This window comes from Pipistrellus kuhlii, unplaced genomic scaffold (genome assembly GCF_014108245.1).
Source record: "Pipistrellus kuhlii isolate mPipKuh1 unplaced genomic scaffold, mPipKuh1.p scaffold_m20_p_22, whole genome shotgun sequence".
Classification (NCBI taxonomy): Eukaryota; Metazoa; Chordata; class Mammalia; order Chiroptera; family Vespertilionidae; genus Pipistrellus; species Pipistrellus kuhlii.
The window spans coordinates 8,021,339-8,034,948 of NW_023425521.1; the positions used below are offsets into that span (position 1 = coordinate 8,021,339).

Below are 13,610 nucleotides of genomic sequence, written 5' to 3' on the forward strand. Positions count from 1 at the left end.
AAAAGTGTTGAGTCCCTCAGGTTAAGGTTCCCAAATGGTGCAGTTTCCCCGCACTGCCCCTTGATAGAGTAGCTACCCTACCTCTTCCCAGTTACAACCCCATTCACATCCAGGAGAACTGAGGCAGGCACGCTGGTGTATTTGGACGATCTTGGTTTCTAAACCACCACAAAGGACTAAAACGGGAACCAAAGATGTTCTCCACATCACCTCAATCTTAAATACTTTCACGTCTGATACACAAGAGAATGGAGAAGGAAAGTGAAGCTGATGCAGCGGCGGCTACCGCACGACAGTGAAAAGTAACTGGGAATGCTGTGCTGAGGACAACTGGCGGGGGGACCAGGCTAGACAGTTTAGGAGGGCCTGTCTGCCTGGGCGAGCGAGGTAGGCCCTGGGCGGCCGCAGCCGGGACTTTGACGCACTTCCGTGGGCGTGGCCAGCTGCACGCAAGGTCACTTCCGACGCGGCTGCGAAGTTGGTTTCCGGGTTCTTTGGTTGCGGCTGTTTGTAGGGGTTGCTTGCCCGCTAATGGACTGTGTACTTTAACTCCCGAGGGCCATGCGCTCTGGGGCAGCTGTCAGGGCCTGCCAGAAAGTCTGCAGATGCCTGTTGTCTGGTTTGGGGGGTCGCGTAGATGGAGGCCAGCCAGAGCCGATGACGGAAGGGAATAACCTCCTTGGAGGGCCCCCGAGTTCGCACACGGAACTGCCCGGGGGGCGCGAACCAAGAGAAGTCCCAGAGTCTGGAGAGGGGAGCGAAACGCTGGTAGAGATCTGTCAGAGGAGACATTTCCTCAATGGCACCCAGCGGCGGGTTAGCCGCGATTCTCTCCTGAGCGGGTGCCACGCCGGCTTTGGCCCCCTGGGCTTAGAGCTGCGGAAGAACCTGAAGGCAGAATGGTGGTCCTCCGTGGTGGCGTTCAGGGAACAGGTCTTTCCGGTAGACGCCCTCCACCATGAATCGGGCCCTTCGCTGCCCGGGGACAATGCCTTCAGGTTAGTTGCCGCAGAAACTATACGCGAAATCCTGCAAGACAAAGAACTGAGTAAGGAACAGCTAGTAGCATTTCTTGAGAACTTATTAAAAACTCCTGGGAAACTACGGGAGAACCTTCTTCACGGTATGCTTCATGATTTCTTGCTTCAAAATAGGTGTCGGGGAGGAAAGGCAATCTCGCGCGATTCCGCGAATTGGAACTGGCCCTTCCCTCACGTGGGAAGGAAGTTACGTGGTTCTCAACTTTTTGAAGTACGTAGTTGGGTGTGTTGACAGTGCTTCTGTACTGGAGAAAGCTGGTCCATGTAATCCTTACTGTTAATCTGACCGAAGGGAGCAACCTGATAATGCTCTCCCGTTTCACAGAGCAACCCTTATAATTTTAGAGTTAATTGAGCAGCCCTAGAATTAGGACCTAAATTAAAGCCTGTATTTCAATAATTTGTTCATTGTTACTAAAATGCTTGCAAATACTTCCACAATCACCCTTCAGTTTTACACAAAATCAACATCCTTTTCCTATAGCAAAAAGAAAATGCCCTTTCCTGGTTTTTCTGACCTACAATCTTGTTTCAAGAGTCATGTAGGCAAAATAGGACTAATCAAACTTTGTAAGTGATTTTTGAGTGTATAAACAGACTTATAGGGGACCATTTGCTTTTAAAGTCAAATAGAACATGATTGCAGAGATTTTCAGTAACTCAGGTTCTTTATAGGACCAACTTGCAGGCACAGCATCTCATCTTTGCAAAATGCTATCCTTGCCATTTTTTATTAAGTGATACTATAAAGTAATTTAAAATAACCAATGTCCGTGGTTCTCTGAAAACCAGTACCTAAATTATAAATTTGTTAAAAGATTTCCTTAACGCAGTGTTTCCCAAACTTCTCTCATGATGAGAATCACCTGGTGGAGTTGTTAAAATACAGATTCCTGAATCCCAACTAAGAAGTGCTAAACCAGAATTTTTGGGAACATATAGGTAAAATTGTAAAATTGTAAGCTTAGAGCACTAGTTACTAAGTATACAATTGTAAAATTGTAAGCTTAGAGCACTAGTTAAGTATACAATTGTAAAATTGTAAGCTTAGAGCACTAGTTAAGTATACAATTTTACCTATATGTTCCCAAAAATTCTGGTTTAGCACTTCCTAGTTGGGATTCAGGAATCTGTATTTTAACAACTCCACCAGGTGATTCTCATCATGAGAGAAGTTTGGGAAACACTGCCTTAAGGGAATAAATCAAGTGGAAACATGAGTAAATGTGATAATTTTATTTACATTATTTTATTCCATGATGGTTTTACTTTGGGGGAGTTAAACCACTGCTCATTACCATGTCCCAAAACAAATCAATCTTTTCTTCCTATTAGAAAATGAAACTTAGCTCTCTTAGATGCCCACCCATCAAAGCATCTATGTTGTGCCAGACTTTCTGTTGCCTATGGTAATCTAGTGTTTTTAGCTTAAGAGTCACCTGGTTTGCCATTGCTTACAATTTCCAATAACCTTCCCTCCCCCCCCCCCCTTTTTTTTTGTCTGTTTGTTTTTTGTTTTAATATATTGATTTCAGAGAGGAGCAGAGAGAGACAGGAACATCTCTCTCTGTGATAAGAGAGAATCATTGATCGGCTGCCTCCTGCACGTCCCCCACTGGGGATCCAGCCCACCACCCTGAAATTGCCCTGTGCATATGCGCTGACCAGGAATTGAACCTTTATTTTTTGGTTCATAGGTCGATGCTCAACCACTGAGTCACACCGGCTGTGCACCCTTCCTTTCTTTATTATTAGTATTTTAAAATTTTTGGCCATTTTGTCTTCAAATATTTTTACTCATTCTCCTATCTTTCTGTGATAATTAGACATATTTTAGTTAAACACAATCCCATTTTAAAGTCCATGTCCAGTAACTTACATGTATCTGTTTCTACTATCTGGTTTTCTCTGGGCTTGTGGTCATTTGGACTTTCCTGATAGTCTAGGTGAGTTGTGAAAATTGTGGAGATAAATTGAGGCTTTGAGTGGTGTTTTCTTTTTTCTGGAAGGATTTACTTTTGCTTTTTGCAGGCAGCTAGAGTGGGGGCATATCTTCTTAATAACAATCCAGGATTAAATTTAGTTGGAGACTGGGCTTCTGTTTTTTTAGTCATCTCTGCCCCTAGAGTGTATGTAGTGTCCCTAGTGAAAGGTGGGGCTATTTACCAGGGCCCCTCCTTGATGAAGCAAGATCTATAATTTTGTATATCCTGGAGGCCCGGTGCAGGACATTCATGCACTAGGGCAGGGGTCCGCAGCCTGGCCTGCGCCCTCTCACAGTACAGGACCCGTTGGAGGATGTCCACTTAGGCCTGCTCCTTGGCTAAGGGGTCCTTAGTGCTGCTGCAGAGATGGAAGAAGCTCCTGCCACCCAGCTGCACTCACCAGCTGTGAGCCTGGTTCTGGCTGAGCGGAGCTCCCCCTGTGGGAGCCCACTGACCACCAGGGGCACCTCCTGCATTGACCAATGCCTCCTAGAGGTCAGTATCATTGCAACCGGTAGCTCTACCATTTGGTCAATTTGCAAATTATCTTTTTATTATATTGATTTCAGAAGAGAAGGGAGAGAGAGAGAAACATCAGTGATGAGGGAGAATCATTGATTGGCTGGCTCCTGGACACCCCCTACTGGGATCAAGCTCACAACCTGGGCATGTGCCCTTGACCAGAATGGAACTTGGGACCCTTCAGTTCACAGGCCAACGCTCTATCCACTGAGCCAAATCGTCTAGGGCAGGAAGTATAATTTTTGTACTTTCCAATCACATAAAATGTCAGGAAGCTCTGCTACTTGAGAATTGGAAAAATAGCACTGAATGTTGGATTTTCTATGCTCTTTCCTTTTCTCCAAAATTTGGACCCTCAAGTCCTTACTGCCTTGATAGTTCTGTGTCTTCAAAAAAATAAAAAAAATATTGTGCCCTTGAGTGGAATCGAACCCGGTATCCTTAAATCCACAGGCCAATGCTCTAGCCACCAAACCAAACCAGCTAGGGCATTCTCCTGTGTCTTTAAACAATTTTTTTTTTTTTTTTTTTTAAGTTTCTGGACCAGCTATACCAAGCTAGTGGGAATCTCAAGTAACTTTTGAACACATTCCTGTCATTTAGTGGGATATAACCTTTTATATAACTAGCATAGACAACTACAAAGAAATTTTGAACTTAGGTTTACTCTAAGTAGAAACGTTGGAATTATAACTCTGAGGCTATTTCATATATATTATAGGATAAAGCAAATAGCTTAATCTTATTAGAAACCAAGATTTTCTCAGTAATAGAAAATAGGCAAATATAAAAGAAAAAATACAAAAAAGACAATACATTTTGTAATGCTAAATTTGAATTGGCAATATCAGTATGAACTCGGGATTTAAAAAAAAGTTTTTCCCCCCTAACTTTCTTCATTGAAAGGACCTAGAAGCAATGACAATAACAATGAGTACACCTAGTACCCAACATCTGGTTTCTGAAATAAACCAGTGCTTGGAGAAATGGCTGATTCCAGATCCAGGGCAGGGAAAGTACAAGGTGAGTTTGGGACATTTTATGGTGCTAGAAAGCAACGAATTACTTGAAAACTTGTCAAAAGGACACATGTTGGCTTGAAGGAGACTGTCTCCCACTGGCTAAATTTGAGACAAATTGAATATTAAATATTGATGGTAATGGATCATACATGTTAAATAAATTTAAACCATAGTGTTAATGAAAGAAGTAAATAATTGGGCTGATGTTGAAGGGAAAAGTTTTTACTAGTACAGAAACTGCATTAAATGTAGAAGGAAAGATTGATTAGAAAAATCACCATGCTATGATTTTATAATCCCCAAAGGTATAACTGATTGAAGCAAGGATCATCAATGGATTCTAAAATATAAGTGGAAGATTATGGGGGAGCAGGGTATTGTTAGGAAATGGATTACCTTAATCAGGTAATCAAATTTGTTTCATTAATAGGATAATTTAATATTTTCCTCCTATTAAGATGCACTATGACAAAGACATTCACATTGACTATGTAGTATTATTTCTGCTAAAAATAATTAACCCAAATTAAATCATAAGGAAGCAATCAGACAAATCTCTAATGTGAAATAACCTTTGATTGGCTTGGACTCAAAGGTCAGTGTCATTAAAAGCAAAGTTAGGGAGGAGTCGGGAAATTTCTAGATTCAAAGAGATTAAAGAGACTTGGTCAAAATGGTGTTTGAACCTTTGGGAGAAAGAGAACAGCAATAAATGACATGTTGGCTGATAATTGGACAAAATAAGGATATTGACCATATGTTAGATGAAATTATGGTAACAGAAAATTAGGAGATGAATGCGGAAATGTTTTTTGTTTTTTTTTAAATATATATTTTATTGATTTTTTACAGAGAGGAAGGGAGAGAGATAGAGAGCCAGAAACGTCGATGAGAGAGAGTCATCAATCAGTTGTCTATTGCACACCCCCTACTGGGGATATGCCCACAACCAAAGTACATGCCCTTGACCGGAATCGAACCCGGGACCCTTCAGTCTCCAAGCCAACGCTCTATCCATTGAGCCAAACCGGCCCCGGCTGAATGCGGAAATGTTTTTGAAGTGAACAAAAAAAGTGTGGCAAAATGTTGATAATTGGTGAATGTTGGTAAAAGGTTTACAGATATTTGATGCTTGTACAATTTCAACTTCCTTGTAGATTTGAAAATCTTCAAAATGAAAAGTTGGAAAGCTATCTAAAATTAAGTGGTAATTAATCTGCCTTGCCAAAACCGGTTTGGCTCAATGGATAGAGCCTCGGCTGCAGATTGAAAGGTCCCAGGTTCTATTCTGGTCAAGGGCATGTACTTTGCTTGCAGGTACATCCCCAGTAGGGGGTGTGCAGGAAGCAGCTCCCTATTCCCCTCCTTCCCTCTCCGTAAAAAATCAATAAAATATATATATTTTAAAAACATCTGCCTTAATAAATAGCTCTAAGCTACTTGTACTGTTGTGTTAGCATTAATATATTATTAATTTGTCTGTGAATTGACCAAAATGATTTGGATTTATAGAATAGATTTACATAATTGATTTACCTTTTGACAGGTGCCTTGAAGCAGTATGTTAATTGCTTGGATCTGGTAAACAAGAGGCTGCCTTATGGCCTCGCTCAGATTGGAGTGTGTTTTCATCCTGCTTCTGATACTAAGCAGACACCTAATGGCGCTAAAAGGTACAGAAAAATGGCTTGTGTTTAAATAGTCAAGAACCAGTCATTTTCACTTGAGATAGATTATATGATTTTCAAATAAGTAACTATTTGATATTTCTGATATTCAAAGAATCGGTGAGACGATGGAAGCTTCACTGGTATGGTTTACTTCAGCGAGAACTGCCAGCCAGTGGCTTGATTTCTGGTTACGTCATCGACTCCTGTGGTGGAGAAAGGTACGACAGTAATCACCCTTATTCCAGTAGTTAATAATATGTTGTCTTAACGTGTCTGAGGTAATATTTATCTTTAATAAATGAAAATTTTTGATGGAGCTATGTTATAAGATACAGCTATATTAAATTAACAAATATGAATAAAAACTAATGATTTTCATTGTTCCTTCTAACAAAGTTACTTTGGTAAAGACATTTGTTAGTATTTCTCTCTTGCTCAAAAACCTTTGTTGATAAGCTTTTACATTCAAGGTAAAGTTCACATTCCTCACCTGGCATTCCTTCCTGGCTGGTATGAATTTGACCTTTGTCCACTCTTATGGCTCCCTATCTCCACAAACTCTCCATATTAGTAAAAATGGTTCTATAATTTGTAATCAGGTTTTAGTATATGCTGAAGACGAAAGAGTTGAAGTAAGCATTTCTGTCTCCCCATTTCTTCAACTCTTAAAATCCCCAAACACCAACCTAAATTAAATGGAATAATCACAATCAAGCTCTTTACAAAAGGATAAGTATGGTATGTGATACTTCTTCATCTCACTTAATCCTTGGTTGCCTTCCCATCTTATTAATTAATATATATATGGTCATCAACAGTTTTTCTCTGTAGTTTTGATTTAGGCTTGACCATTTTTATTCAGCTGCTGGATAATAGCCTTAGGCAACTTACTTTTCAACACTTACTTTATTAAGTTAATAAGACAAACTTTCTTTTTCAGTTTGCTGTGAGTCCATCTAACTTCAGCAGCAGTGACTGTCAGGATGAAGAGGGACGGAAAGGAAACAAACTTTACTACAATTTTCCCTGGGGAAAGGAGCCAATAGAAACGCTGTGGAATCTAGGAGATCAGGAACTTTTACACATGTATCCTGGAAATGTGTCTCAATTACATGTGTGTATTACCTTCAACTCCTAGTGTATCCTTTACCCAGATTCTCTGGGATCATTTTTGGACCATTTGAATGAAAATACTAGTAAGCTGAAGACATGTGCACATGATCTCTTAATACTTCAGTGTGTATTTCTCGAGTGGAAGGACACTCGCCTACATAACCACAATGCAACCATCAAAATGAGGAAAGTAAGAGTAATCCAGGATTACCATCCAATCAGAGAATCCTTCAAATGTAGCCGATTATTCCAGTATGCCCTTTATAGGTTCTGGACCTTATCTAGTCACATAGTTCTTGCAGTTGTCGTGTATTCTGATAGTCTCCTTCAAATGAACAATATCTTGTGTCTTTCCTTGTCTTTCATAATCTTGATATTTTTGAAGAGTACAGGCCAGCTCCTTTGTAGGATGTTCCTTAGTTTGAGTTTCATATTTCTTCAGCCACAGAAATGATGCTGCTCATTCCTTATATCACAGGAGGCTTGTGATATAAATTGGTTATTGGTGATATTAATTTTTATCACTTGGTTAACTTGTTGCTAGATGTTGCTATGCATGGTGAGTTTCTCCAATGTAAAGTTGTATTTATTAATTATGAGTAATTGATAAGTCTTTTTTGGGCAGATACTTAAAGATTATTTGCTTTTCACAAAATTTTGACCTGCCAGTTGCAGCTTCCATTGATGATTCTTGCCCAAATCAATTATTACCACAAAGGGTTGCCAAATGGTGATTTTTAAATAAATAATTTTATAATTTCTTTTAGATTTATTGGTTAGTTTACCATCTGATTTTATGTCTAAAATATGTAATTTTAAAAGATAGCTCTGCTAAATGATTTTGTTTTTGTTCTACTTTTCTGTGAAGGGCCGAGATGGACGAAAAAATGTGGTTCCTTCTGTTTTATCTATAAATGGAGATCTCGACCGAGGCATGCTGGCTTACCTCTACGATTCTTTCCAGCTAACAGAGAATTCCTTTACAAGAAAGAAAAATCTTCATAGAAAGGTGCTTTTGTTATTTCAGAGATAGACTTAGGAAAACAAAATATGTGTTTCCCTCCTTTTTTTAATGTTAGTGTGCTTAGTTTCTAACATAAAGCCTGAAAAATAATTTTATTTTAGTGCAAGTAATTTGAGTATTTTTCAGTTTGTTTTTAGAATCTGGCTGTAGGAATAATTAGCAGGTGCTCACAGAATATAACAAGACATTCCTATTGGGTAATCCAAAAGGCATTTCTGTTTCATCTTAGAGAGCTAGACAGCTATCTCTGATTTTTAGCCTTTAAGCCTTTCCATTGATAGCTTCCGTTTGCCTCAGAAGCTGAGGGTTAAGTAAGAGTACGTAAATAAGACGGGTGAGGTCAAAACTGTGGTATTGACCTCTGCTTCTGGTCTGATTTCCAGTGGCTGATCCCTGGATCATAGGGATTAGATATGGGATGGATTAAGGGAAAGGCTTATTTTAGGACAAACAAGTTTTTGGTGAGGGAAGGGGAGGCGGACTGAAAATCGAGAGGCAGAAGGAATTAATGCTATAGGAAAGAAAGATTACTATGTAGGAAAGGAAATAAATTACTAAAGAGTAATATTTGGGAAGTCAAGGGGGTAAAAAGACATCTGTAATACTTTCAACAATAAAGATGAATTTTTTTAAAAGAAGTAAAATTTTGGAAGAAACAGGAAGAATCGAGACAGAATTGAGTATAGATGGAGGGATTTGAAAAGAAGTTAGTTGAAACAGGGAGGAAAGAAATGATGGTATAGATATAAATAGGCTACCAGGACTGGTTAGCCTTTGCAGGAAGTTTTACTGATACACTGTATTTTCTTTGGGAATTAGGAGGCAAGAATTAGCTTAAAATGTGGAGGAATAGGGATTTAAGTGGCAATAGTTTAGAATGGTCATATTCCCCTTGAACGTGAAAGGCAGCTGTCCCAAATCAAAGTTTTAACACGTTGAGTGTTCAACTGGATTTGGAAACTGTGAGTTTGTAGCACACTCTGTGGAGTTAAGTGATTGGTTATGCAGTGCTCAGTTAACCTGTGGCCATAGAGAAAGTCAGATTATAGAACTGCTCTGGGGGATGGGAGTTATAGGGTGTCTGTAGCATACAAACAAGGTGGATCCTTTCTCTTATACCCCACATCAAACCATCAGCAAAACCTGTTTGACTTTGCCTTCAAAATATATCCTGAATCAGACCATTTCTTCCCACCTCCACTCTTTCTAAGTGGTAAGTCCATAAGCTGAGAGGGAAAACAATGATGCCAGGAGGCATTTTGACTGACAAAAAATAGAGTTGTCAGAAAATGGGAGAGTTATCAGGTGAACTCATTTCTGCAGAACATCTGGAGAAATCCATGAGCAGCTGGGTATACACAACTGAAGACATCGTTACAGGATTTTGTATGGCCCCAGCTAGCTTCCATTTTCACACAGAAAATTTTACTGTTTAAGAAGCCCATGTTTGTTAGTGGTTGTATTTTACTTACGTAAGATGTATTCTCCCACCCCTTTCATTTGCTTTAGGTACTTAAGCTTCACCCTTGTCTGGCTCCTATTAAGGTTGCTTTGGATATGGGAAAAGGCCCAACAGTGGAACTAAGACAGGTGGGTTAAATGAGTTCTGATATCATGATTTTAATTATAACCATTATTTCAAGTAAATGAGGAGTTTGCCATTTAGAATTTTATTTTGATTCATCTTCTTGTAAAAAAAAATTATTCTTCTTTAAGTAGGACACTTTTGGTTGTCACAGTGAAGAAGGGGTGCTACTGGAGTTGATCTAGTGGAGGCCAGGGATGCTTCTAAACATATTATGTCAGCAGAGCCAAAGGGGAGAAATTCTACTCTAATGTTTTAGCTCTAGATTGTTAAGGGTGTTTACAAAACAAACCACTTTTGTTGTTATTGTTAATCCTCACTGGAGGATATTTTTTCCATTGTTTTTTCTGGGTTGAGGAAAGGGATAGAGGAAGGGAAGGAGGGAGAGAGGGAGAGGAAGAAAGAGAGAAACATTGATGTGAGAGAGACACATTGACTGGTTGCCTCCTGAACCCACAACCCAGATATATGCCTTTGACCAGAAATGGAACAGAGACCTTTGGGTGGTTGGCCGATGCTCCAACCACTAAAAAACATTGGCCAGGGCAGGGGCGTTTAAAATTTTACTTCATTTTGCTCCACCATTGCTTGTTAAGAACAGTAAATTTACTATGTCATTGACTCATTATTACGTCTGTATTTCCAGTCAGGCTTTTGTCTTCAGCGTTCCACTGTAACTAATCTTCTTCTTTTCGAGGCATTTTCTTTAGTTTGCTCCAAGAATACTACTCTCGAAGTTGTCCTCATACTTGTCTGGTGGCTTCTCCGTAGTTTCCTTTCCTGGCTCTTCTCTTCCTGATATGGTAGTAAAACCTTCAGGCTCAGTTTCTCAACTTGAGTTTAGAGTGGACATAGATAGCCCTTTGTATAATACTTGTTTTTCTCTGATAAAACCTATTTTGGGTTTATTTGTGTTTTGAATTATAATGATGATAAAAATTCTTATATTTGTTATAAAATTTTCTCTCAGAAGACTTGCATTTATTTTTTTATTTTTATTTTAAATATATATTTTATTGATTTTGTACAGAGAGGAAGGGAGAGAGATAGAGAGTTAGAAACATCGATGAGAGAGAGTCATCGATCAGCTGCCTCTTGCACACCCCCTACTGGGGATATGCCCGCAACCAAGGTACATGCCCTTGACCGGAATCGAACCCGGGACCCTTTAGTCCCCAAGCCGACGTTCTATCCATTGAGCCAAACCGGTTTCGGCAGAAGACTTGCATTTAATATTCAGATTTGCAGAGCTTAATTTCTTTATTTTCAGAGAAAGTATACAATTTTTAAGTGTACAATATATAAATTATAAGCAATATTATCACATAATTAAGGGAATTTATGCCCATTTTTAAGATTGAAAAAGGTAACTTGTGGTTTCAAAAAAAATAAGAGTATTCACTCTAGCTACTTTTATTTCTTTCATGTTTGAAATTATTTTTTCCAGGTTTGTCAAGGGCTGTTTAATGAATTACTAGAAAGTGGAATTTCTGTGTGGCCTGGTTATTTGGAAACTGCACAATCCTCATTGGAACAACTTTATTCAAAGTAAGAATTGCCTTCCTTTCGATAAAACAGTATTTTTTTAGAGGGTTTTTTTTTTTTTTTTGTATTCCTTTTTTATTTTATGAGTAACAGATCTCCCTTCTAAATATATCTTTATATAATGTAACTTGAAAGTATTCCTAATTTTTCCATTTACAGAACCACATGCCCATAGGAAACACTCTTCATCAGGCATACTTGAGTACATGCTATGTGTATCTTCAAGACTTAATGTCATGAAGTACGTATGCCTGAGTTTATTGATTTATCAGGATTTGAATTATGTAATTGGATGCATTTTTGAATCGAATGCCTTTTCCTTACTGGTGTTTATTTTGAGGCCTAACGGAAAATAATTCCAACCCAGAGGACAGAAAACTAGTCTCCTCAGTGATTGGCACCTCTGTTTACCTGGTCGCTCAAGATTAAAAGTTGGGTGTTATTTTTAGCTCCCCCCTCTTCCTTATTCTCCACATTCATTTTATCATAAAATGTTGTCCCTGCTTCTTAAATACATTTCAAATGCACATCTCTCCATCTTCACTGCTACTAACCAAGTGAAGGTCACCAATATCTCTTGCCTGGATTATTGAAGTAATCTCCTAATTGACCTTCCTGTCTCTAATTTTAAAACTTCTGTTTTTTAAATAAAGGAATTCATTCTTCTCTCTGGGTTTATTTTGTTATTTTATGTAGCTTTTTGTGTTGAATACATTATCTTTTGGGTGAAAAGTTGTCAAACTTTGTGTTTTGCTCTTTGGTTCTCTAATAACTGGTTAAAATACACCTTTCAGATGATGTAAAAAGAAAAGTAGGTTGCTATGGGTAAGATAAACCAAAATGAAGGGATGGTATTTAAACTTTCCAGTCCTCTCCATTCTAGAATTATATCCTTTGAGTCATATGGACGTTATCAGGTTAGTTATAGTTGTTCTTGATACAGTAAAGGTTCTATTGATTTAGGGTATTTTTATCCAAATATTTATTAAGCACCTATTGTGTTTTCTGTACTTTGATATAGCAGTAAAAAAGTCAGGAAAGTTTCCTGTCCTTATGCAGCTTATGCAGCTAGTGGGATAAATAGACACTAAACAAATAAATAGATAAGTAAGATAATGTTGATAAGAGTTCAACAAAACAAAGAAACAGTGAGATAGTGTGACTGACTAAAAAGCTGTTGGCCTACAAAGTTACATATCAAGCATGATTTTGGTATGCTATATTGTGCACTGGACTTTTATTATGGTAGCATTATAAGAGACTTTCATCTAAAATAATTTTCTTGGACTGCATTAAAGTGCCAAAAGGTGGAGGTTATTCTGAGGTTCACCCATAATATCACCCCAAATGATATTTTTATTATTTCAGACTTTATTTTCTTTTTATGACTTTTCAGCTATTACAATGAGTCAGAAACTTTCTGAAAATTTTACTTAAAATACGATTCAGAAACTTGAAAAAAGTGGTTTTGGTCTAGCCCTGCAGCCCTGCTTTGAATTTCATGTCTCTGAAAGTGGCATGGGTTCTAAAGTAATTAAAGCTGCTAATGTGGTGCATTTACAATTTATGTATGTGTGCATGTATTTTGTTTAACTACCTTTTTTCTTAGATATGATGAAATGAGTATCCTCTTCACAGTTTTGATTACTGATGCTACTTTGGAGAATGGATTAATACATCTGAGAAGTAGAGACACCACTATGAAGGAAATGATGCATATATCCAAAGTAAAAGACTTTTTAACCAAGTATATATCATCAGCTAAGAATGTATAAATTTCAATATTGGTTTAATAAATATTTGTGTTTTTTAATTTGGGTGTCATATTAATTTATTAAAATTGGTTGTTAGCTCTCATCCTACAGGTTCATTCTCTCTCTCAGAATTGAATTATTATCGGGTTTTTTACTGTTTGGATTTTATTACATCCTCAGGATATAGTTTATTTAACCTGTTCCTCTAGATTGGAAATTGAAACCAGAGGCTTGATCATCTTTTAAGTGCAATTTTTGTAGCCAGATTAATTAGGTTGTATTTTCCCATTAGGCGTTAGTAATGTCTGTTTGTTTCTTTTGAGGGGATGCCAGCAGTCATTGATCAATAC

The 13,610-nt window shown here is 38.2% G+C and overlaps 1 protein-coding gene across 4 annotated transcripts; it reads left to right on the top strand.

The window, feature by feature from the left end:
• The first annotated feature begins 359 nt into the window (after positions 1-359).
• POLG2 (DNA polymerase gamma 2, accessory subunit) lies at positions 360-13,319 on the top strand. Of its 4 annotated transcripts, none has more exons than XM_036451520.2 (8): positions 364-1,123; positions 6,116-6,242; positions 6,352-6,457; positions 7,180-7,353; positions 8,221-8,361; positions 9,886-9,966; positions 11,409-11,509; positions 12,018-13,319. In XM_036451520.2, exons 1-8 carry the CDS (start codon positions 562-564, stop codon positions 12,097-12,099), a joined length of 1,374 nt encoding a protein of 457 aa, XP_036307413.1. In that variant the 5' UTR covers positions 364-561; the 3' UTR covers positions 12,100-13,319. The 4 variants fall into 4 exon arrangements, with proteins under 4 accessions (XP_036307414.1, XP_036307412.1, XP_036307413.1 ...); XM_036451518.2 differs by having other exon boundaries at positions 365-1,123; positions 13,116-13,319; XM_036451521.2 differs by lacking the exon at positions 9,886-9,966 and having other exon boundaries at positions 360-1,123.
• The last annotated feature ends 291 nt before the right edge of the window (positions 13,320-13,610 follow it).